The 26,126-nt window shown below is 41.1% G+C and overlaps 1 protein-coding gene across 8 annotated transcripts in view; it reads left to right on the top strand.

The window, feature by feature from the left end:
• PCSK5 (proprotein convertase subtilisin/kexin type 5) overlaps positions 1–26,126 on the top strand; it is a 465,096-nt gene that overhangs the window by 172,412 nt on the left and 266,558 nt on the right. For all 8 annotated transcript variants that reach the window (XR_012374027.1, XR_012374026.1, XM_073878061.1 and 5 more), the window contains exon 8: positions 18,360–18,572. Coding sequence is in view for 6 of the 8 variants with exons in the window: in XM_073878061.1 (XP_073734162.1) it covers positions 18,360–18,572 (213 nt within the window). In the remaining 2 variants the exon portion in view is untranslated. The remainder of the gene's footprint in view (positions 1–18,359; positions 18,573–26,126) is intronic.

The raw sequence follows: 26,126 nt of genomic DNA, 5'->3' as shown, positions 1-26,126 counted from the left end.
AAAGTAACCCATGCTCATTAAAATAAATCATGCTATAAAGATGAAATTAAAAATTGATTCCCCACACAACTAGATAACCATTGTTAAGGGTATGGACTCCACCTTTCTCTACTTCTGTGTGCATTCCCACAACAAACAGGGATCACATGCCTCTGCATGTTGCTGTTTTCACTTAGCAGTGTGTGATGGGCATTCTTCCAGGGTAATTCATAAGGATAGAACTCATCTATTGTAATGTTTCACCATTTTTAGAATATGGAGATACCATAATTTATTCAACATTTCACTGAAGATCTTTCAAGGTTTTAATCTAAAAAAAGAGGTGGGGGGGAATTTAGCTATTTACTTTTAGAGTTAAGGTAGTAACAAAAGAAATAACTCCTAAAAAAACAACAGATTATTCTCTGGCTGTTCTCATGGCACATGGATTATGGAAAAGCAGCAGCGACCCATTTAAATGTGTTTAGATCAACAGGATACGGTTTCTATGTGTTTGCTAATAAACACAGGCTTCGGACTTAGCCAGGTTGAGTCCGGGATCTGTCATTTACTGCTCTCTGACCCGATACAGATCGAATTACATCTGCTCCCATTTCCTCATCTAAAGTAAGCCAATAATAGTACCAAGAGAGATGTTATGAGTGTTAAATGAGATGATAATACATCTAAAGCTATTGACACGATACCTTGTGTCAATAGCAATAGGCGCTCAAGAAATACATTTTATTTATAGGTATCAGTGTGTGTATATAAGTGTATATATATTTACATATACATATATAGGTATCAGCATGTATGTATACATATATTTTTTTTCAAAGAAGAGATCATGTCCTTTCAAAAAACTTTATATTTCTCCTCAGTCCCCTATCCTTGTCTACCATTTCTGCACTACAGAATTCTAGATGATTCCGTTGAGCTACCTGTAGTGGTGGGTTAGAAACAATATATAGAAACCAGCATAGACTTTCTGAGTTCTTGCATGTCATATACTTTGTTCTTCCTATGTCTGGCCTCACCTTCAATTTCATTTGCCCTTAAAAGCACATCTTCCATTTCGATATACAAATTCATTCTACTTATCTATGTTTGTAGTCTTGAATTTAATTTATATTTTCCCAAGAGATGTTTCTCTAAATATCTATGAATATATAATTTAACATTTTTAAAGCAGCATGTTAGTCTTCCGGGAGAAAGAAACCTTCCGCTTCCTTATTATCAAGCATCAAATGGCACAGTACATTCTATAGTCTTCGATATTTAATTCTAATTTGTGTTCTATATATAATATACATTGTCAAACTTGAAAATGATCAGATGAAAACTTTATACAAAGTTAGATTACAAAGTGCAACTAAGAAATGAGTGATTTATTGGCTGAGTGATTTAAGGAATGAAGGAATAAATAACTACTAAAATAGCTCCCTCAGGTTCTGGATAAAACCCTGTGTGACAGCTTAAGGTCATTCTGGCCTGTTAGGGTTTTAACTGTATCACCTACAAAAATACAGGAATTGAAATTTATTTGTTCTTTCTATTAAATTCAGTGAGCTCCCACTTTCTGTAGAATGTAGATAAAGCAATGAAGGAGACATCTAAGTTTTATATGCAACTCATCAGAGTCTGTACATTCGAGCAACAAGACGGGAAACGAACATAGAAACCGTCAAGATGACAAGCTAACGATAAGTGTCATAAATGAGATAAACGGGTGAGGGGGCAGGACAGAAGTGTAGTTCAGGAGGATAGGGAGTCCTCTCTGAGGAGGGGGTACATGAATGGGGACATAAATGGTAAGAGGCCAGTCGTGTGGAAGGGATGTTTTCTGCAGAAGGAACAGCAAGAGCAAAACACCCTGAGTGGAGAATGATCAGGCTGTGCTCACAGAACAAAATGCTGATTTGGATGATGGAAGTGATGTGGGCAGAGAGCGGGCAGTAAGAGATGGTTTGGAGAGGTAGTCAGCGGCCAGTTCCACAGGACTTCTAAACCATGGAGGGTGTTTGTGATTTATTCCATTGCAGAAAACCTGTGGAGGTTTTCTGAGTAGTGTCCTGTTGGGACACAAAATTTTCCAAGCTCGCTGCTGTGCAGGGAATGGACTCTGTGTGGGAGAGGGACGGGGAGGCAGGAGCGGAAGATTGAAATGGTCCAGGGAAGAGGTGATGATAAGCCGGACTGGGGGGGGCAGCAACATCAGGACAAGTGGCAGGGAGGAGGGGGAGGAAAGAGGAAGCAGCCTACGCGTCAAAACAGATTTTCACAAAGGAAATATATTTTGCTCAAGGAATCCAAGTATTGATCACATTCATTCCTTCTGCTTGCTAATCAAAAAACGTAGCGAATACTGGATTTCAAAATGCTGCCTACTTGTTTACTCTAAGAAGTATTTGGTTCAGTAGAATGTAACACTCTTTTCAAAGACTAACAAAATCAGAATTGATTCAATTTAGAGCCTTTCGAATTACGGTGCCAACATCGCATTAGACAAAACTATGTTGAACAAATCATGTTACAACTGACAACTTGCTCTTTTCCCCAGAGACTGCATTTTCTTTGATGCTAAGGAGCTGTAAAATTCAATGCAGGAATCAGAGGTACATAATATGCATTGTGTACAATTAATGATGATGATAGTAGTAGGGGTAATCATAATAATAACTATACTAAAACACTCAGCATTTGCCAGTCTGTTAGCATATGGTCAGTCCTCTGAGCCCCAAAATAGATAACTTTTAATCTTCACAGTGATCTCATAAGATAGATCCTGTTTGCCCCAATTTTATAGAAAATAGATACTCAGCAAAGCTAAACAAGTCAGAATGTGGGCCTCAAAGAAATCTAATAAATTATTCTGCATGTCATCATTTCTGCTTTATTTGGCACATCTGACCTCCTTGTATCATCCGTGACCACATAGCAGAGATTTTTTTCCTGTTACCGTGGTGAATGAATTTCTCACCTTCTACCTAAATCCACCTCCTCCATTTCTTCACTGGATGCCTTAGCTTCTCGCCTCACTAAAGACGTGGCTCGATCAGTTCTCTCTTCTCTCATCATCAAAACATCCCTTTCCTCTGCATTACTGCCATCCACATACCATCAATTCTATCTCAGAAGACAGAGGGGAGACTCTCTCTGCGGTTTTCTTCTATTTTTCCAATTACTGACTCATTTCTTTTTTGTCCCTTGGAAACCATTGTTCATCCTTTCCTCTACAAGCTGTTTTTCTATTGTTTCTTAAAGCCACTCCTCAGAGCCCTGACCCCTCAGTGCACTGAGGCTGTTCTTGTCAAGACCACAGTGATGACCTTGTTATGTGAAACCCAGGGCTCTTCTCTGATCCATTATGTCATTTGTCCTGGTAGGGAGGCCTGCCTGCTTCTTCTAGTCCACAATAAAATACACACATGCCAACCCTTCAGAACCCTTTTCTCCTTCTATTTAGTATATTTCCTTATCTTGTTGATCAATTGTCTCTCCCGTAAAGGCCCAGAGATGGAGCGTTTTGTTCTGTGCTAGATCCCAAAAACCTAAAACAATGTCTGTTTAGTGATGAGTGAACAAATATGTGGGTGAATTCCATGCCAGTTTGCTGCATATACTGAGTGAATTTATTTAAGGATCCCACTTGGATTGTTTTTTTTAATTAATAATATGGAAATGAGTCACTAACATACATGATATATTCTGGTGATTAATGCAAGCGGACTATGGATTCAGACTCTCCAGTGGGTTTCAGTGCATTCTTACCGTGTTCAAGTTAATTAGCTTCTCTGAGGATCAGTTTGTTCCTCTATAAAATGGAGCTAACTGCTAGTAATTACTTTATAGGACTATTGTGAGGATTATATGATTAATACCTGTAACATATGCAGCAGAGTTTCTGGAACATTGTAAAGTCTCTAAGTTATGAGTCTTAATCGTTATCACTTTTGAAAAGGCCAGGGTAATAAAAGTGAAATGCCATTTAATCATGCAGAATGCTGTAAAAAGTCTTAATTGTCCAAAATGTCTGGGTTAGTGGATTAATCCATTTCATATTTCTAAGTGATCCTTAAAAGAAGGTAAATATACAGTCTTGAGATTATTATTAAGGAATGGCCAAGATAAATGGGACAGAATATCCAAGAGAATATTTTCTAAAGTCTATTCCATAAAACACTAATTAATAAGATGCCCCAAAGAGGGGTGGGGTGGGTGGAGGATTTTGCTATCAAATAGGCTCAAGGGGGACGCCTGGGTGGCTCAGTCGGTTAAGCGTCTGCCTTTGGCTCAGGTCATGATCCCAGGGTCCTGGGATCTAGCCCCACATCAGGCTCCCTGCTCGCCAGGGAGCCTGCTTCTCCCTCTGCCTCTGCCCCTTCCCCCCCGGTTAATTCTCTCTCTTTCTCTCGCTCTCAAATAAATAATTTTAAAAAATAGGCTTAAGAAACACCACTTCTTATATGCTCCCTTTTGAAACTGAAAAGCATATTAAAGGCTCTGAGAAGTTCTGCAGTAAAGAGATGTGTGTAACTTGATTTACTCAACATTCTAAACTTTAACCACCCAAAAGCTTTTATTTTTGTGACTCGTTTTGAATTGGTGTTAAATTTAATTTCATTTTACATTGTTTGGAACTGCTTTACAAAAATTCAGCTAAACCCATTAGACCTTAAGAATCAGAACATTAGAACTGGAAACAGTTTGAGTGGCTGAATTGTTTTTACCATATTTGTATATTTGTTTACTGGTTGATGTCACTATGGGTCACCCCGTCTACCTTCCTAAAATGTGTGATTTCTTCTTTTCTTCATCCAATAAGTCTTTCTTTCCTGTCTTCCTAAAAGTCTATGGAATGTGTCCTCTTGTTCTGACAATTAGAACCAGCATCTCTCAGACGGACTTGAGCCCACAGCATCCTTCCAAAGCTTCCATCCTCCTAGCTTGAGCTCCAACTTTCAATTCAGCATGAACACTGAAGCCAGAGAAGTATTTTTTTGCATGTAAATCTTGTCCTTTGTCTTCTCTTTAAAACTCACCGCTTCTCCCTAGGACCGAGGAGGAATAGTCTAAGCTTCTTAGAAGGGCACAAAGGTCTCTCACAATCTTGCCAGGGGTCTCAGAATTGAAATCTTACATGTCATCAAAGGAAAGGACCCTTTAAACGTTACTCTCATTCAAACTGACACGATTCCACTTACCATGGTGAACCTTTGGCCTGGCTCCTTGGTATGATGGGCAAAGACTTCCTTTAGGGGAAACTCTTTGCTTTGTCTACCCAGGCGATTCTAAATAGGAAAATGATTTTATAAAATGAATGAGTCAGTTGACAGTGTTTCAGATATAAGTCACCCAAGGTTTGGTATCAGAATAAGAAGCTAACTGCCTGAGCTTTTCTTGGATAGACTGTTTATTCATTCATTTATTCCTGATTGATTGCATTCAGGAGACATTCACATTGGGTGATTATCAATATTCTAGGTATTTTGCTAGGTGGTAGTGAAAGATGAATAACACTCAGCTGTTGTCTTTGAGAAGCTCACCATGCAATGATGAATAAATGTTCTAAATAAAGTGCAAGCAAATTCCCCAAGACCCTTCAGTGGCTAGAATCTTATAAGTAGTGAGAAGGACAGACTGCATGGCACACAATTAAAAAAACTTTTTGTGTTCGGTCTAGTTGCCTTGCAATCATCTTTTTTTGCCCCATTTGGGTTATTAAACTTTATTAATACCTGATGCATTTTTACATTTGTCAGCAGGCATCTCACATATTGGCAGCTTTTCACAGTTTCCTGGCAAGGGCATTTTATAACATCCTTTAGAAAACAAGCAAAAAATTGGAACTGAATCTTTTCCGTTTTTTCATAATCAGAAAACCCTATATTCAGATTACCAGTACTTCCCTTACTGTTTTACTCAAGAGGTAGTTCTCAAGTCCCCACTACGTACCAAGCACTGATTTGGCATTTATCTTACTCTGAGCTGGAGAAATCATGTGGCTCATTGCACATATTGTAGAAGCATGGAGTCCAGAGTTTACTTAACCATGCTATCTACAAGTATACTTTCAATGCCAGATCATTTTTCTTTGAACTTTTTAGGCTTTGGGATTATCCACGAGAGCCTTCCAGTGCATTCATAACAGAACCAATGTCAAGGTTGGGGAAACAAAATCAGGTGAAATCCAAATCATTGGCCCTTAATCTCCCTTCGTCCCATCCGCAGTCTGTTCTTCTCAAGGCCTCCAGATGGAAACCAGGACATTTGATCAACATCTATTGGTACATGCCTGGCTGTTGAGTCTTTTATGAAGTCTCTGATTAATATATCCCCTTCCCATCATCAGTTTCCTTTTCACTTTACCAGATTTTACACCTGATTGGATATTTGGAATATTTGCTGAAAACACAGAGTTGCTTTACAATCACACACTGTCCCTTACATGCACATACGTGCACATACACACATTTCTCCACCCTTAAATTAAAGGCATATGTTCACCAGAAGGGGAGAGAAGAGGTATAATGAGCTTGTATAATAAACGAGTAATAATAATCATAATAAAATTAACCAATTCCACTTGGGAAGAATATATTTTTATCTGATACACATCCAGCTATAACAGACTTGGTACCAGTTGCATTTTAACAAATGACAGATTGCTGTTAAATTAGTTGGCAAATGTTTGAAAACTTTGGAATAGTCTATGGATAGGCAAAGAGAGACAAGAGAGTTTATTTAATATTGGCTCTGCTTAACAAAATTGACTTTAACTGGGGTTTGTTTTAAAAATCCTCCATTGGTATTTAACTCTATCCTGGTGGAAACTGTGTCTTTAGGGCTATAACAAAGCTAAGAAGTGATTTGCCCAATGCACCCAATCTAACATTTTTCCATTTTGGAAACAAAGAATGTTTGTCTACATACATACATACATACATAAATACATAAAGTAAATACATAAATACGTATGTGGTTTCACGTTCTGTACTCTTCACAAAGTTATCTGTTATCCAAGTATCAGATTTAGATTCCTATATTATTGTGAACGGTGATGCACTTGTATGGCAAGGAGCACAAATTTCTCCTAGCCTTGTATAGGTGCAAATGTTGAATATTTACTGTCACCTTGTTTTCAGTTATAGAGATACATTTTTAACTCTGTGAGTAGTTTATATTAGCTTTAGCAAATGCCATTCTAATTCTGTCCTACTTAGGGATTAACCAGATATCAGTAACAATCCTTTTTTTTTTCCTTTTCGTTTGTTTTGTTCTATATATAGTGACTTATAAGGGAGGATGTGAAGCCCTTATCATGGGCATCATCCTAGTACAGTCTGGATGTCCCAACTTATAGGGAAAATACAAAAATCATACAGGGATTGGATTAGGTCAAGTTAAGGTCCATACCAATCCTTTGTTTCTCTGATTCAGAGCATAAATTTAAGAAAGGTAATGGAAATTTTCTTTAACAAAACTTGGCAGTAACTGGGATAAAAAAAAAAAAAGCCACTGTGAAATAAATGAGGATAAATTGAACTGAGTTGATAATAAAAAATGATTTAAAAATTTTTTTTTATTTATTTGAGAGAGAGAATGAAGAGAAAGAGACCATGGGGAGGGGGAGGGTCAGAGGGAGAAGCAGGCTTCCCGCTGAGCAGGGAGCCCGATGCAGGACTCAGTCCCGGGGCTCCAGAATCATGACCTGAGCTGAAGGCAGTCACTTAACCAACTGAGCCACCCAGGCGCCCATAAAAAAATGATTTTAAAGTATGTATGACTTCTATAGCAGATTTTGCTCACTTGCCCTGAGCTTACAGTTCTCCTCTTTAAGAGGAGGACAGTCAAACTTTAATATTCAGGATTGTAAACATTATGATGATTATTAATTCTTAGAGCTACTTGGGTTAGGTATAAGGATGATCTTCATAGGACCTCACCAGTTTATAGATTTGGAAACTAAGTCTTAGCAAAAGTAGGGGACCTGACCATTAAGAAGCATGAGTGTGGCCCTGACTCGGTCTGTCTTCTTCACCACCATGTTGTGTGAATCCGTTCCTGTCAGGTGCATCATATGGGCCTGTCTGTGTCCGTTCAGCTCTCTGTCAATGGTAGCTGTCATTACGGTCATGGAAGTGGACGCTACCACAGGGACCTCTCTCTTCCCTGAAGTCCTGGGAAAAATTGTTGGGGCAAACTGACTTGGCATATTCTCAACTTCCCTGTGTTGTCTCTTTCTCTCCTCCCCGGATGCAAGCTGTGACAATGTGGAAAGTACTGACCTTAAAGTCACAGAGAGCCAGGTTGAAATCTTGGTTTCCCTCCAGTGTTTTGAACCAGGTCAAGTTACTAAGTTATCAGAGCTTCTGCTTCCCTAAGAAAAGACTATGATTGTGGAGCCCTCATGGAGACTGACTGAGATCACACATATGCAGTGCTCAGACATATTGCTGGTCTTCTCCTCAGAGGAGAGGCCATGTTTGATGCATTTTTAAGGACGTCTTGTAAATAACATAAGCTTACTACCAAGTACAATCTTTTCAGAAGTGTGATTTGCTTTCATTGAAGTCAGGAATGTGTTTATGGGAAGAAACCGTGAGGGGCTGATTTTCTCTACTTCCGAAATGTTATGGGCTGCTCCACAAAAGACCAAGGTTGTTCCTTCATGGAGTAGAGACCTGTGACATTCAAACCCCCTGGTGGGCTTTGGGGGAAACAGCTTTCTTGCCCTCTCCATGTTGACCAGTCCACCATGGTGAGGCATTCTGTAACCTAACGTAGAGAAGAGTATAAACCTTTCGTTACTGCTAGAGCTTCCCTCTGTCCTCCTTTCCAAACACCTTTTCAAACATTGGCAATAAATTCCTTTCATTCCCCTGTTGATAGTAAATATTTTTTATTCTGTATGAAAGGAATATTTCAACTTTTACTCCTTTAATAGAAATTTAAAGGCGTGGTATCTTCCTGGGCAGTTTCATAATAGGTAACTAATATTAATATTGGCAATGTCCTTCTCAATTTCATAAACCTGTCTCTCCTGAAACAATCCTGAGCATGATTTTGCCTTTGCTCTGGGATGATCGAAGTTATAGAAACTTCTCTCATATATGTTGTCTTTTGCTCCCCAAAATGGGAATGCTGGAATGGTGGGTGTACCCAGAATGGGTGTATTGGTGCTGATAATTATTGATTGTGTTGGGGCACCTGGGTGGCTCGGTTGGTTAGGTGGCTGCCTTTGGCTCAGGTCATGATCTGGGGGTGCTGGGATCGAGTCTCAGTCAGTGGGGAGTCTGCCCCTCCCCATCACTCATGCTCGCGCTCTCTCCTTGTCTCTCTCTAAAATAAGTAAATCTTTAAAAAAATTATTGATTGTGATTAGTTCAGAGAGCATGTAAGATTCACAGGTGTTGTTAAAGCTGCCTGGAATGAGGAATTGAGAAACATAATTCTCATGTTCCTCCTCCCAGCCAGCGTTCCGGACCGTGGGAAAACAGCTTGAGTAGGGCTCAAATCTTGGAGGCTGTGGGAGTGACCAGAAGTAAATAATAACCTGAGTTCACTGAGGTTCGGTGAGTCAGATGAAGACAAGGCCGAAGAAAAAATGAAGGATTGACCGTTAGGAATTGGACACAGAGAAAACACTAATAATAGCAGACAATTATTCAGGAATTGTTGATTTGGCAAATGAGATAAGGCAGGAGGAGAAAGGGGTTTTTTTGTTTTGCTTTTTTGTTTTGTCTAATCCACTATTGTTCAGCAGGTCTCCCTAACCCCTGTTATTACGCACTTTCAGGAACACCCCATTGCGTTCCTAGTCCATGGGGAACAGCATTGCAGTCGAGGTGGGAGTGGACCCATCTGGTTCTGGCTCTGCCAACTTCATTTCCTTAGTTTTCTGATGTAGGAATTTAAAATTTCAATATATGAACCTCTCACGTATCCAGTTTTAAGTAATATCCATAGCACATTATTCAGCTCCAAATTTTCATTATATAAAGTTCCTAAATGTACAGAATATCTAAAGGATCATAGGAATAAAATTCTTTGCTTGAAAACACATTTATTTCCACTAGTAAACACACCTGGTTTTTTAGTTCCTCCTGGATCTACTACCTTTTCTCCATGAAAGACTGATTTTCTTTTCCAGTTATACTTTACAAATAAAGTGAAAGATATCTACACTATCGTAATACTGTTGTCAGGAGCCAAGGATCACACCATTGTGCACTTCGGTGAGAAAGTGTCAGAAGCTGTGGTATGTGTACAGACCCTCACTGTCAACCCTTCTGAGGAAAAGGCAGCTCCGGGACAGAATTGGTTCTACCAAGCCTTTAGTGAGTGGACGTTCTACTGAATTTATATTCTGGCAAATAGGGTAGACAAGCAACTCATTTATTTTTATTTTTTTCTATTCACATGATAAACATAAATGTAGCTTTTTATCAGGAACCTGAGTCTGGGGGAGTTCTGAATTTACAGAATTGATTAATTTTTATGCTGGTTTTGGCCATTTATTCCAAATGTCCTTTTAGAAAACGGAGCTAAAGTCAACTTTAAGTTCTCTGAATTGAGGGCATCAAGCTGCTCGTTCTGGTACTAGAATGTGAACAAGGTTGTAAAAAGACCCCAAATGTATCGTTTCACCAGAAAGGCTTGCAACTGTTGTTGCCACTAGTCGATTCTACAATCACAAGTTGGGTTCTCTATTCCTTTATGAAGGGAAATTGGCTGCGTTTGGTATTCTTGGGAAGCGTTTAAAAGGGCTTTTCATTAAATTAATATGATTGCTAATAACCACATCTAATATTTTCAATGTATTAAGAAGCCTCCAAAACATTTAAAAAATTCTTAGTAAAACGGCTTAGCCACCCATCGTGTACATAGCGAATTAGAAGAGAGAAAACCTGATGGCGGAGGGCGGAAAAGGTGGGTGAGGGTTGAGATGAAGAGAGAGAGGCTGAGGTCCTGTCGCACAAGGAAAGCTAGGAAGGCAAAAATGGGGAGAAACAGGTTACCATTCGCAAAAGCCTTCTTTATCTCACTTTTAGTACTTTAAAAAAATAACCGCATATGTATTTTCAGTCTTTTTCAATCATCAACCATGCTTGGACAGGGTAAGTAGCATAGAATGAAATGGTGAAGACCCGTCCGCGGCGAATTTTTTGTAAGTCGGTCTATGGATGTTTCGACAGTCCTTCCTCCAGATTAGATTTAGGGCTGCACGGCAGCTTGGGTGGTAGACACGCTAAAGTGGGTATGAAAAGATTAAGAACAGCAGTGAGGGGAGGTGCTGGGGCCCAAGGGAAGTTGAACATCAGCAGGTGTTGGCTAGCTGTTGAAATCCTCTTTGGGAAGCATTGCTAAGCATCTTCAATCCTGGAACATTTGCTTAGAAACAAGTGGAATTAGTGAGCTGTTGGCTGCACTCAAATTACCAAATACACCATAATTGATGACAGTTTGGTTTTTCCTGAAAGTAGTTCTTCTGTTTCACTTAATAATTCCGAGAGCACAATAATGAAATATTCTGAGAGCAGAAGTAGAATCCAGTGAAACCTGTATACTCTTTACATCAGCACTCTGACTCGTGGAGTAAGTAGATCATATAAATAAGGGTTGCATGTGCCTATTTTCTGGGTGAGGGAAGACACCGAAGTAGAGGCTGACAAGGTGAGCACCGTGGCATAGGATTGTTTCTGACAGAGCATCGGTGCTATAGCCTTCAGATTCCTAATCCTCAGAGGACATATCTCCTTTTACTCTTTAAGAACATCTCATTGTCATCTTGGATTCCCTTGTGTTCTGGTGGGGAGTGGCCCACTGTCTTCCCGGGGTCCAGATGAATCTCACCTAGAGCTGAGACCCTTGACCAATGTGGAGATGAGGGACCCTGACCCCCTGCACAGTCCAAAATCCATGTATAACTTTTGATTCCCCCAAAACGTAATAACTCATTGATAACACACAATTAACATACATTTTGTATGTTATATGTATTATATACTGTTTTCTAAAGTAGGCTAGAGAAAAGAAAATGTTAAGAAAATCATAAGGAAGAGAAGGAACATTTACATTGCTATACTGTATTTTTAAAAAATCACATATGAGTGGATTTGTGCAGTTCAAACCTGAGTTGGTCAAGGGTCAGTTGTAATTCATTTTCCTCCCCCAATCCCCATCTTGCCCTAAAGAACTGATTGAAAAAACAAGTCACAGGCTTTAGTCTTTCCCAAAGACGTCTTTCTGAATCTATATCATAACTGCATTTTCTTGGTGCATTCCCAAGGAAGATTTTGTCCCACCAAGTTCCACCAGAGTTGTCTCCCAGGCACTGGAAGTTGTGTGACCATCTGCTCCTGACTTGTCCTCAATTATGGATTGTATTTCTCCTTGGATTACTTTTGAGGTCACCTTTAAGAAGCCTTTGTTTTCACGTGAAGTCATCTCTACTACAGATGATGATGATTCAAAGGGTTATTAACTATTGCTTTAAAAAGCAATATATGCTTTAGAATCCTGGAACATTTTGTGTGAGAACTGCAAATGCCTTTCACAAGTGTGTTGTTGTCACCTTGCCTTTATATTATGTTTCTAGACCAGACCTGTTTCTGTCAGTGAACCTGCTCCGTTAAGGAACCAGATTGATTTTGTTAAAAAGATGATTGATTTTGTTAAAAAAAAAAAAAAAAAAAAGATGAGCAGTTCTTTCTTCCTAGCTCAGCTACCACAGATGGTGGGTGTCCTTGTCTTTCCCCTGCCTCTTCTGGACTGAAGCCTCTTTTATCTGTGATCCGAGCGTGGAAGAGCTTCCTTGGAGGGTGATGCTCTTTTCTCACTGAGAGAATGAATATCAAAAAAATGATGGTGAGCGGAATGGTGAAGGGCTTTGGCAATTGGGTACGCAGGCTATGCTTGGAAGACGTCGCACATAAAGAAAAGTTCCTCATCATGTGTTGTATCATCCTGTCTCTTCATGTTGACACATACAGATATGCGCCTTCTGATCAGATTCCTTGGGACCTCCGTCCTCCATGTCCACCACATTTCTGGTGACATGATGGCTCACCTATTACTTAGTGTTACTTGATTTTCTAATCTGTAAAATACGTATCTAACTTGCTGGTATTGCTCTAAATTAACTAATATTTGTGAAAGCGCCAGCACAGTGTCCAGCCACATTTTTTTTTTTTTTGTATTTCAGGAATCTCTGGTCACTTACTTGTGCCCCTCTAAGAATATTTTCTAAGTGATATGGGAAAGAAAGTAATATTAAAATACCAAATAAAATCTAACTGCATTGGTTGAAAAATTATCACACGATTTTAAAGAAAGTTGGTTCCATCAAACTCTCTAGCTTTCAAAACCTGGCTCGGGGTGTAGGATTTAATTGGTAATGCAGCATAAAGTAGCCTTTTCTGACCTCCAGAAACACAAGAAAATCCAGTTCCTTTCTAGCCTTTAGTAATAAAACAATGGGACATTATAAATAGATGTTTGTAGGGCATACATGAGAAGAAACACATGCACAATTAAATACACAATGAAAAAGAATAGAGTTTGGTCGAATGGATCTTATATGAATTTCACAAAATATTTTGCCTTGAGTTTACTTTTAACTTGGTACTCAATTAAATTGGAGGATTTTTTTCCTTTTTTCATCCAAAGCCATATTTAAATAACCAGTTGCAATCACAATACTTTACCAAACTTGAAAATGTCATTTCCTACACTTTGGGAAAATATGTGTCTCCAGATTCTCTATCCTACTCTGCCCACCTTCCTTTCTCCCTATATCCCACATTAAGACTTAATTCTGAAATTACTCTGAATTTTGGAGAAATGTCCAGATTCTCTTTTACCACATATGTTTTGATTTTCTGAATATTACACACTAATGGGAATCTGCTGTGCATCTGTAGTAAATAAATCTTTGAATTGCTAATTGTTTCAGATTAACCCCATAGATCTTTGGCATAGATCTTTATGGCATTTTCAGCCCACAAATTAGCCTGTTAGTTTCTGGGACTTTAATCATAAACCATACACACATGCATAAGGGTCAGAATGCCTGGTGGATAGGGTGGCGGCAGCATCTATATATTCTGTCGCCTCCGTGGGGGGGCGGGGGAGGCCGCCCTTTATCGCCTCATCTCCCTCTCTCCCCTTGTATGAGTCAGCTTGGGCCGCCATAATGGAATACCACAGAAATGTATTTTCTGGAAGTCTGGAGGTTGGAAGTCTGGAAGTCCATGATGAGGGTGCCAGCAGAGTTGGGTTCTGGTAATAACCTCTCTCCTCAGCTGAAGAGAGAAGCCACCTTCCTGCAGTGTCTTCACTCTATTTAATACCGTCACATGGGGGTTAAGGTGTCACTGAATGAATTTGAAGGGGAGGGACCCAAGTCACTGCATAACACACCTTAGGGACAATGCCAGTTGTCTCCCATGAGATTCTCCAGATCCTCGCTCCTCTTCTTTCCACAAGCTCCATGCTCAGGGATACTGCTCCCTGTGGGCTCCCAGGTCCTCTGGCTTCGGGGAGAGAGATGGGAGAGAAGGAGAAATAGACTAGGGTCTCAGTATATATGCCCCTGGCCCCCTCCCAGCAAGGCCAACATGGGTTGGTATGTCCCCTAGTCATTTCTCAACTTGTACTAGCCCCTCCGTTTCCAGTTCCAGTGACAGCCCCCTAACTCCCCAGCTTCTTTCTGTCCTAAGGATGTTGGGGTGGCTATTGATCTCCTACTGTCCTTGATGTTTCCCTTCACCGTACCCAGCTGTAAAATAATTCCATCAAATTATCTTTGATAGAGGGATGTCGCTTCTTTCTGGAAAGGACATTTCCAGGGCAATGGCAACCCACTGTTCTTTCAGCCGTTCATTCTGTCAACCCAGCGGATCTCCAGAGGACTCCATGATAATGTCCTAGGTCCTTCACAGTGGTGTCTCTCTGGACGCTGCCATGATAGAATGACTTGTGGTCCTACTTCTGAGGGGGCCCTGGTCAGGTTGGGATTTCTAGGCAGAATTTTGCATCTGAACCTACGTCCTTCTCCCTGAGAATGCTCAGGACCATGCATGAATCCTTTCTTTATCATTTTAATCCTGCCACCAAGTCTGGAAAGAACTTGGAGCCTGGTCTGCTCTTAGGTTCTAAAGGCAAACTTCAATGAAGACACTGGAGCTTTGGCTAAAAACGGTACAGCAACCACCAGCTGCCTTTTTTGCCCCAAAGAAGACTATTGTTGAGGGTTAGGGGCACAGGCTTTAGCTCCAGCTGGATTTTAAGCTCTGGTTCTGGTGTTCATGTGCATTTCTGAGCCCGAGTTTACCCCTCTGCGAAATGATGAGATAGACTTGAATTGTGCAGAATAACGTTTGTACAGTGCTCCGTGCCTAGTAAGTTTCTATAAATGTTAGTCTCTGCTTATTTTTAGTGCACAACGAACCTTCTGTGTTTAAAAGCCCTCTTAATCATGAAGTAAAAATTATCTCTTAAGAATTGGCCCTGTGTTTCCCCTCTTAAGAGGAGAATAAATGTGTTTGTTTCTGTTTATAAAAATCATATGGTCATGGAAGGATTGTATGAAAAAGAAAAAAAAAATCTTTCCTAATCTTACCAAACAGAATTAAGTTCTGTTGTGTTGTCATTTTATGATAGCTGTATGCATATAACTTTATACACATTAACTTCTTTACACGCGCACGCGCAGGCACACAAACATTTTGTTTTTCTGAACTGAGACCATATTATATCATTTTGTATCGTCCATTTGTAATTACATTGTGAACATAAAAGTGCCTTCTGAACATTTTCTTATTAAATATTCTTTTAAAACCAAGTACGTTTTTAAAGATCTTTTCAGTGAATTTTATACATAGGCACCCAGTCATAATTTTGTATAGGTATATATGGGTGATTATGCCAGACATGCTTTTTCATGGTTTTGTGGTTCTTAATCTATTGTCTGTTCCAGTGCTGTTTAAACCAGGAGGGTTTTTGCATTATGTCATGCGTTCTGTTGACCTGCCAGATAGAGCTCCAGTGGGACTGTGCTTTTTGCCAGCAACACAGCCCCTCGGTGTGTGATAGAGAGGGTACATATTGATGAGGAATTGGACCCTTCCTTCTTTGGCTATGATGTTCTGTCTCTGAGGTGAGGATATGAGTCAGTCACCAGAGTTTCTCAATCTGGCCATCCACACCATGGTGAGGAGTAATTCCTTCTAGAGATTTACAAAGCATTGAACAAAATCCTTTGTTGATGATGCCTTAGTGATTTTTGCATCCTTCTGTACATTTCCTGAATATTTTGATGACAAACTGAAGGATGGTAAACCAGACCCAGCTGTCTCGTGGCAATAGCATCCAGAACTTTCTCTCCCTCTCTCTTCACGAGTCTTTCCCATTCCTGTGCGATCATATTGCATTTTTCCACATTGAAAGACAAAAAGAAATCTATGTTCAGGTCAAATCATGTCATAAATATTCTGTTCCTTGAGGTTTCAAGGTCAGAGACAGTTTATCAAGAATATTTCAAATTCTTTGTCCTCTCTCTTTCCTTGGCTCTTTTACCAGAAATTCCAAAACAGCATCCCAAATACTTTCCTTCCACCTGAGACCATAAAATCTAGGGCCTGGAAGCAAAAAAAGGGGTTCAGCCATCACCAGCTAGTGACTTTGGTTCTCACTGTCTAATTACCAAATGATAGATTTGGCCTATGTGTCCTTAAGTGTGACTTCTAGCTTTAAAAAGGTAAAATTTCTGAGGTATTCAGCTCTGGCTATTCAGAGAAATACACTTCACTTTGGCTAACTTCTCTCTTCTGAAGATCTTATCTTATAGAACCAAATAGTCATTATGCTTCACTACATCTATGTTCTACTTTGCTTGTTCTCCTTAATTATTTTATGACCTCAGGAAACTCTGCGAATGGATGCCAGGTTTCGGCATAAAGAATGTAACCCCATCTCCTAGCCTTGTAAGAAAAATTTCACGCATCAGGTCGAAGAAGGTATCCGCCATCAAATATGTTTGGGAAAAAAACATCTGATTGTGCCTCCCATAGAGTTTTGCAATGAACAACCCCTTATTGAGTTCTACAGTAGAGGAATCTGTTTCATTTTGCTTAGAGTTTCCCAAACGTACTTAATCTTGAAATTCTTTTATTTCTGGTAGCATCCATTAACATCCTTCATAATTAGAGTCTATGCCATACAAATGTGGGGACACAGCTCTGGAAGGCACATCATCCCTAATTCTGCTCCTCACCAATGAGGTGACTTAAGAATAAATCACAGAACCTCTCCATACCTCATGTTGCTCATATGTCAACTGAGGGAGCAGAAGAGCACCACTTCATGTGAGAGTTATAGCACTAGTAAAGGTCTGCAGTAATTACAGCTAATGATGTTCCAGCTCTGGGGTCTGGCTGTGTGGGTTCAAATTTTGTCCTTCCACTCCCTAGCTATGTGACCATGGGAACATTTCTTAATTTCTGTAGCTCAATTCTTCGTCTGTATAATGGGGACAAAAATTATACCATTCCCACAGGGTTGTTGGAAGAGTTCAGTCTGATTCACATAAAACAATTATAATTGCGCCTGGTCCACGGTGGGTACCTAATGAATGTTAGCCCTCCTGTTGTCGTCATTACTGTCTCGTGGCTTCTATGACTGTGACATATGAAAAGGATTATTTTAGGTTTTTTTATTGGGATATAATTGACATATAACATATTCATTTCAAGTGTACAAAATAATGCTTTGATATTTGTATATATTGGGAAATGAGTACCACAGTGGGTCTAGGTAACATCCATCACCATGCATAGTTACATTTTTTTTTTCTAGTGATGAGAGCTTTTAAGATCTATTCTCTTAGCAACTTTCAAATAAACAATGCAGGATTATTAACTATAGTCACCAGGCTGTACATCACATCCAGATTATTTTAGTTTCTAAAAACAACTCCTCTTGGGGCGCCTGGGTGGCTGAGTCAGTTAAGCGTCCGACTCTTGATTTCAGCTCAGGTCATGATCTCAGGGTCGTGAGGTGGAGCCTGGGGTCGGGCTCTGCACTCAGCACGGAGTCTACTTAAGACTCTGTCTCTCTCCCTCTCCTTCTGCCTCACCACCCCGACCCCCCGCTCGTGCTCTCTCTCTCTCTATAAATGAATGAATGAATGAATGAATGAATGAATGCATGCAACTCTTCTTACCTCAGAAAACAGCTTACATCCGGCATGTTACTAAAACAGCATCACACCCCTCCCGCAAATATTTGATGTGCCCTGTTGCTATTGATCTTCTCTGCATCTAGAGTCTGTGATCTGTGTCTTCTCTCATTTAACTTTTTCTGTTTGTGAACAGGGGCGGAGAGGCCTCGGCTCTGTTTTTGTCTGGGCCTCGGGAAACGGTGGAAGGAGCAAAGACCACTGTTCCTGTGATGGCTACACCAACAGCATCTACACCATCTCCATCAGCAGCACAGCTGAGAGTGGGAAGAAGCCTTGGTACCTGGAAGAGTGTTCATCCACACTGGCCACCACCTACAGCAGCGGAGAGTCGTACGATAAGAAAATAGTATGTAACACTTGAGTGTCACGATTTATTCATTTATCTTTCCCTATGAAAGACAAAGGAAGAACCATAAACATGCACAAAGAATATACGGAAATAGACAAGTAATATACGGAAGTTAGCTGTTTGCTCAATCACAAGTATTTGTAAATGTTGTCATTCTATTATTAATTCATCAGATTTGCTTATCCGGGTCATTACATTCCAGCATTGGATGTGGTCGTAGACATGAGTAAGCTTTGGTTTGGTTGAAGACAGATGAATGGTCCACATTCACCTTGTGAGTTAGAGGCAGAAGAGAGACAAGCTCTGACTCTCAGCCCAGTTTCCTTGTCACCCTGTCTCCATACCACCTTCAAAACTTACCTTCCGTGCGTTGGTTTCAAAGTGCTTACGGCTAACTCAGTGTGAGCTAACCCTGTCAAAAGGCACTTTCCTACTGCTGAGGCACCAGCTTGCCTGAATGAAAAGCAGAGAAGTCCTGTGTGACCTGCTTACCCACACGCCCTACTCTCTCTTCACACAGCAAACTGAGGAAGAGTTCGGGTTGCAGGCCCGGCTTGCATGGGTTTTGTTGACTGTTGAGCTATCTGTTATAAGCTGCGTAACTTTAGACCCATTACTTAATTTTTCTGTCTCAACATCCTTATCTGTAAAATGTGAGCATTTAGGATCACATAGCTTATGGAGTTACTACAGAAATGATGACGAAGTAAATAAAAAGTGCTTTGCACATTGCTTGACCCCTCAAGGAAGGTTCTGGCTTTGGGGATGCCCAGCGCTGTGCCTCTGATGTGAAATTTCAAACACCTTTGCACTTTTTTCTTGATCATAGTTTTATAAACTGTCTCAGGATTTGTCTTTCTAAAGTGAAGCCAAGCGGCTTTCCTTGATACTTTTTAGCCTGTGGCTAAGACCCTGCTCCCAGGTCTTAGAGGTTTATGCAAATTTGGGTCACATCTGACTTTTACACAGTGGTGGAAATACAGGTGATAAGATACTCCTCCCGTCATGTAGCGCTTTATCCACATCCATCTGGTTCTTCTTGATTCCTGGTTATTACGTAATTGTCATGTGTGACTTCTCAGCTACTTTTTACTAACTTCTTTAGTTACATTTTCCAGGTTGATTTAAATAAATTAAATTGCCTACCCATATACCCTATCCTTCCCTAATTCCTTCACAATAACTAGATTAAAAAAATATATGTGTGAACCCACCTTTAAGTACCTCTGTCATTCATCAGTAAACATAACCCTGCAATTCAAAGTAAAATATCAAAGGAGAAAATACAGAGATGACAAGTTTCACCATTTCCTGGCTTCCTTAATGGGAAAGTGATGTTCCGTGATATTTTACCTTCATTATGAAAATGTTATAATCTAGGAGTACCCCTATGCTCTCAGATTTGCTTGTCTCTCAGTACTCAGGGTCACGGTCCTCGAAGACTGAGTGGCATCTGTCAGTTCTGCACCATAAAAATCCCAGTGGAACTCTCTGGAATAAGAGTTCTCTTTCTATACCTCTCAGGTCTGAAGGCAAACTTGCCATTGCTTCAAAGTGAATATGCCCATCAAGACTCCTGTTTTTGCCTGTGGGATGGTTGCCATGGGGAGGGTATTGTGAAGTTCCATAAATGCCTTTCTTAAGAGAAAGGTATAATCCAGTGGGCAGAATCTCAAAGGAGAAGGAAGGGTTTTCTGGGTCCTGGATGGGAGAATGCAATAGGGACAGAGGGACCTCAAAATCCGTATGTGAGATTTACTCCCTAGACTTGACCTTCCTGGGCCCTCATCATGTTGTGATGCCATGATAGAGCTGCTGTGACTGCCCCCCACCCCCCGCCCCGCCATGAAAGGTGGTCATTTAGGATTCTCCCAGGGATGGACGGAATGATCCAGTCACTGGGTGAATCCAGTCAGTCAGACTTCACTTTCTCCCTGCTTGCTACTTCTGACACCAAAACCTTTCCTGACTCACTTTATATATTAAACTTGTTTCTACCTTCTGTTTGATCTCTTTCTCCTATTTTCATCACAGCAATTTATTAGTAATTTTTCTCCATCCGGTTCTTCGAATCTCTTGATTTTGCGTGAATCTCCAGATCACCATAAATTGGAGAGGAAATTTAGTAGCTCTTTCAAGCTAGAGTTTCTAGCTTCAGACAGATCACTCAGTGGCTCAGTGACCCTCAGAGAGTCTTGGTTACGCCATCTGTAAAATGCAGGTAAAACCCTCGCTGGCCTCAGATTTTTGGTGAAGATGAGATGCTGAACGTAAGGGACTCTCAGCACACTGGCACGACAAGCTGCTCAGGAGTGACCAGTACCACTGTTCCCTAAGACGGTGTAGCATTGTGCATCCTGGGAGGCAAAGCTGACCGTTTTTCCAACTATTGTTAATAGGGGCTCTTGTTGTACCTCCATTTTTCCCATCTACAAAATACTGCCATCTGTACCACCTACCCCATAGAGAGAGGCTCTTTGATCGTGAACATGTTAGTGGTTTGAACATGAGTAGAGTTGGCAATGACATCAGCCTTTTATGGTCCAGCGGACCCCTTTTCCTTCTAGATCTCAGAATGACAAATAATCCTGCATCGTGCCTGGGACCTTTTCTTCACCAGGCTTTGAACCAGCTGCCCTTGGTGCCTCGGAGATGCCCGCTTCCTGGCGGTGGCATTGTGATTGAGTGTTGCAGGAATGGTGGTGTCTGTCTCCCTTTGTTCTGGGGCTCTCCTCCCCGGGCCATCCATTTCCTTGTGCCATTGGCAGCTTCTTCAGGAGAGCACAGTTGTCGTGTCTTATTTGCGTAGAGCACCTTTGTGATTTAACCCAGGCGCATGCCGAGGATTCAGAAGAGAGGAAAGATCCCTCTGCTTCTGGAAAAGCACTTCTGTGGAATAAATTTTACTCATCCTGAACAGAATGTCTTGTCATGGTAGGCAAGCAGGAAAACCTTTTCCTGGGTTTCAGAACAGCCAGATCTCTGTCTCTTGGTTTCCTGCCCCTGCTATTAGTACAGTTGCAGACGTTGGTATTTCATTCATGCTTTAACAGATTCAGATCAGTAATGGCCTTATATCTCTTTACGAGTGAAGCATCCAAAATATCAAGATTACTACAATAAGAAGCTCCCCTGTAAGCTAAATAGAAATCATTTGAAATGACTGGCTATTATAAAGCCATATGATCAAATAATATGTTTTGATTGATAATAATGCATACATCGTATTCCATGTCAAATATCTCCTACATTCACGGTTATCCTAACATAGTGCCAGGCACTGGGCTGTGCACATTAAATGCATCATCTCATAGTATCCTCAAAACTCTACCCAGGACGACCAGGCACTGTCCTCACTTTACAGATGAGGAAACTATAGAGTGCTTGGAGGAAACATAGGCAGTAAGCGGTAGAGCCTGGATTTCCACCAAAGTCAGGATGGATGCCCAAGCCTGTCTTGTAACCAGTATGCAGTCGTGTTCTGGGTACTTTCAAAAGACATCCATTCTGGAGGCGTCTGACAGAATGGTGCTGCTCTTACCCTTTTGGGGTTCTTTTCGCAGTGATAATATATATATATATATATATATACACATATACGCATACACATGCAAATATATATTATTTTTCACTACCTGGCGGATTTATTTTAATTTTCAGGCCATAAGACCTTCTGCTAATCCCCCAAGACCATCAATCCTGTTACAGAAACCTAAGGCTCTTTGCCAGTCTGGGTTGCTGGGCCCTGTGGCACAGTATCAGCGCTGAGCTCCTCCTCCAGGTTATGACTTTTGTGTGACGTTCAAGCTACGGCTCTCTGTCTTGTGACAAGTGTCGTCTGTTAAGGCACTGTTCCCCCAGATAGCACTTGCACTTAATTTATGCCTCTTCTTGAGCATCACCTCAAGGAGGATTTTCTTTCTCACCTCCCTTAAAATCTCACCTCCCACACTCTTTTTTTTTTTTTTTTTAAGATTTTATTTATTTATTTATTTGACAGAGAGAGAGCACAAGCAGGGGGAGTGGCAGGCGGAGAGGGAGAAGCAGGCTCTCCGAGGAGCAGAGAGCCTGATGTGGGGCTCGATCCCATGACCCGGGGATCATGACCTGAGCCAAAGGCAGACGCTTAACTGACTGAGCCACCCAGGCGCCCCTCCCCCACTCTTTATTCAGTTTTCTTCCTCCTGTTCTCAGAGCGACTTAGTACATTGCACGTTTTCTTGCTGTCTGTTTTGGAAGAAACAGATTGGAAACTGTTTTTCAGAAACTAGATCGGAAACTACGTGAGGTTGAAGACTTTGCCTTGTTCCTTCCCAGAGCCTGAGCTGAGTAAATATTCATGCATAAATCACGATCAGACATTGGGAAGGATGGGAGCTTCAGGAGTTGTTTATATGCCTACAGGAAGACAGGGAGATGCTCTGTTTCTTTAAGAGAAACTCCTTCTTCTGGTAGGTTGGTGAAAGGCAAAGGGTATTTGACGGTAAAATATTTGACATACGAAATGGCCCACAGGAATCTTGCTACGTGATAAAGCTGTACCTACAACCTTTCTTCGTGTCGAAGAGCATTAAAGATCCCCTTTGTAACCCTTCGCTGTCTCCTGAAATTTCTCCCCAGTTGTGTTTGGGGAATAAAGCTTCCCTCTCTCCGCAGCTCCTCCCATCATTAAATTATCTCTTTCTTTGGGGACTAGTTCAACCTTTGCCCTCTTTCCTCTAGCAATTTGTCTTAGAGATTGGAATATGGTGGTGATCATATTCCTCCTGGGAGGGGTCTTGCGAGCCAAACGTTGAGAATATATGCTCTGCTCAGCCCTCTCCTGACGTCATGTTACTTATTTGTGTTCAAAACAAACTTGCCACCTGGGGTATCTCAGGCTTGGACTGAGCGACCAATTCCATGTGGAGGAATTGTCTTAGTGCTTTCAATGTTCCTAAGCAGCTACGCATTTTCTTATTTTGCAGAAACATCCTGCTTCCCAGTCCAGCCCTCCCCTGCCACCCAAATCCTTATTCAAGCATAGCCACCATTCGCACCCAGGTTGATTTCTATCATCTCTCTCTTTCTTCTTTAGATTTGGGAAAAGTCATTATTTTTCAAGCAGAAGACTAGGAAACCCAGATGTGGGTAGTGTGTTTGGAAGCTGGACACGTAGTCTCTTGAGAATGTTAAAAAGAGGAAAGGACAGGGGTGCCTGGGTGGCTCAGTCGGTTAAGCATCTGCCTTGGCTCAGGTCATGATCCTGGGGTCTTGGGATGAGCCCTGCATCGGGCTCCCTGCTTAGTGGGGAGTCTGCTTCTCCCTCTCCCTCTGCCACTCCCCCTCTCCTGCCCGTGCTTGCTTTCTCTCATTCACACACTCTCTCTCTCTCTCTCTCAAATAAATAAAATCTTAAAAAAAAAAAAAAAAAAGAAAAGAGGAAAAGACTGTTCCTGAAAAGTTCTGATTTCCACTGTGGGCTGAAGGAGAATGTCAATGCCCACTTGCTGACCAGAGCTGGATCTCAAGGCCAATTCCACCGCCATGGCCAGTGGTGGTCTGGAACGGCCACCTTGGCTCTCATGGATGGCTACCCCCTGTAACTCAGCTTTTTCTTTTGGGGCCACGTCAGGATTTAATGCTCTGCCACTTACCCAGCTCTTTAGTAACTGTGCATCCTTAGGCAAGTTGGTCCCTCTGAGCCTCCTATTTCCTGAGTTAATAGTGTATCTTGCGTGCAAAGTTCCTGCGGATTTGAATGTAGTTTTGTACACACACATGAGCGTGCACACATGTAAACACTTGTTGCATGTTTTCGCACTTGTTGCAAGCGGTGGTAGTTTTCTAAGCCGCCCAGTTTGTGCTAATACTAGCAGTGGTGAGGAATAACTGTACTTCAGCCCCTGGATTATATGTACGTGTCTACGCACGTAATTTTTGTAGGTGGGTTATGAGTTTATGTGAGTTTTATTTGGAGATTGGACCAAAAAAAAAAAAAAAAACCTTGAAGTCTTTCCTAATAATTGGGGGAGTTTAAAGTATAGTCTGTGTGAGCTTGATATCAGTAATCCAATTTAACCAATAAATACTGTGCTTCTGCTCCATACCCAGTACAGAGCTGAACATGATGGAAGTGCAAAAATGATACATGATAGCATCCTCCTCCAGTGATAACAGCCTCACATTTGTAAGCAAAACCTTACATTTGCACTTCACATTTACAGATTCCCATAGAACACAGCACGGGAATTTTGTGCGGACTCCTCGGTCATGATTGAATTTTAGACCAGACTTCGGTTGAACCCAGAAAGCATTAATTGGTCCTCCATTCCATTTTATTTTGCTGTGCTTAATAAATCAGCTTCTTCTGTTTTATTCATTGACACATTGAAGATTTATTTTCTGCCTTTATCCCCCATCGCTGTGTTTGAAACAGCTTTTCTGGCACATTTCTAATCCAAATCAAACTCCACACCAGAAACAAATTCAACCTAACAGACAGTAGAATCATTTCATGTTTTAAAAATATCTGCTCAGTTGCTCTTTTAACAGATAGGAGACAATATGGCACCTTCAAAATAAAACAGATCACAAGATATCAGGGAGATAGAAAGTCTTAACTGCAGGGTTGCTATTAAGACTTGTCACTCATGGCCAAAGTCAATCTGAGCTGAGGTTCCCTGGAGAATTTCCTCAACAGGCTGGAATAAGAGATCCAATCAGCCCAACTAATGAAATGTGAAATAATAGGAAATAAGAGCCTAGGATGAGAAAAAGCCAGGGTTCTGCTCAGAGGGAGTATGACTAGACCTGAACAACGCCCACCCCTTCTCACCAAACACAGATGACATCCCTAACCTGGTGGCGTCCCCAAAACCATCTGCTCCTCATCCTGAGACAGGCCGAACATCTCATTTGCTGATCAGGACAGCTTTGATCTGGCTCGAGGCCTGGTGTCATCTCCTGTTTCCCTCACTCCGATGGACAGAGAGGATATTTTCTTGAGCAATCTGAGAAGTTCTGTGGAGGAGAATTCTGTTTCTGATTTGGGTAGGGAATTTGAAGTGCACTGGATGAGCCCCTGGGATGGAAACCAATTTTGAGACTTGCTTTAAAACGGAATCGAAACCTACAGGGCTTTATTGTTCTGTTCTCACACGTAGAGCCTCTGGACTCCATGACATGGGCCGACTGTTCCACACAACTTTGCTTTTAAATTATGCTGTCAGAGCCTGCGTGCGTGTATTATGATTAATGGGGTTCCCCCATGTGGTTCCAGTTTTCGGGACATCATTTTTCTTCAAGACTGTGTGCTCCTTGGTGGTCTTTGCCTTTTCATTCTGAAGAGAGACCTACAAATTCCCTGATACTGTGGCTTCTCTTAATGATGAAAACCCTGCCTTAGATCTTTCCAGTCATTTACACCTAAATATTTCCACCAGTGACAGTAACTTCCTCTTGAAATGACCCAGCTGGAATTTCCCCTGAAAACAGGGTGAGAGGGAGGGAGGCTGCTTTTATTTCTTTTCTCTCTGTCCCTTTTCCCCCCTCCCACTCTCCTTGGCTCTC

This window comes from Callorhinus ursinus, unplaced genomic scaffold (assembly GCF_003265705.2).
Source record: "Callorhinus ursinus isolate GAN/ISIS: 27379988/994484 unplaced genomic scaffold, GSC_fseal_2.0 scaffold28, whole genome shotgun sequence".
NCBI lineage: Eukaryota > Metazoa > Chordata > Mammalia > Carnivora > Otariidae > Callorhinus > Callorhinus ursinus.
The sequence above is the reverse complement of the archived record's forward strand: the minus strand, read 5'-3'. Positions and strand labels throughout refer to the sequence as shown.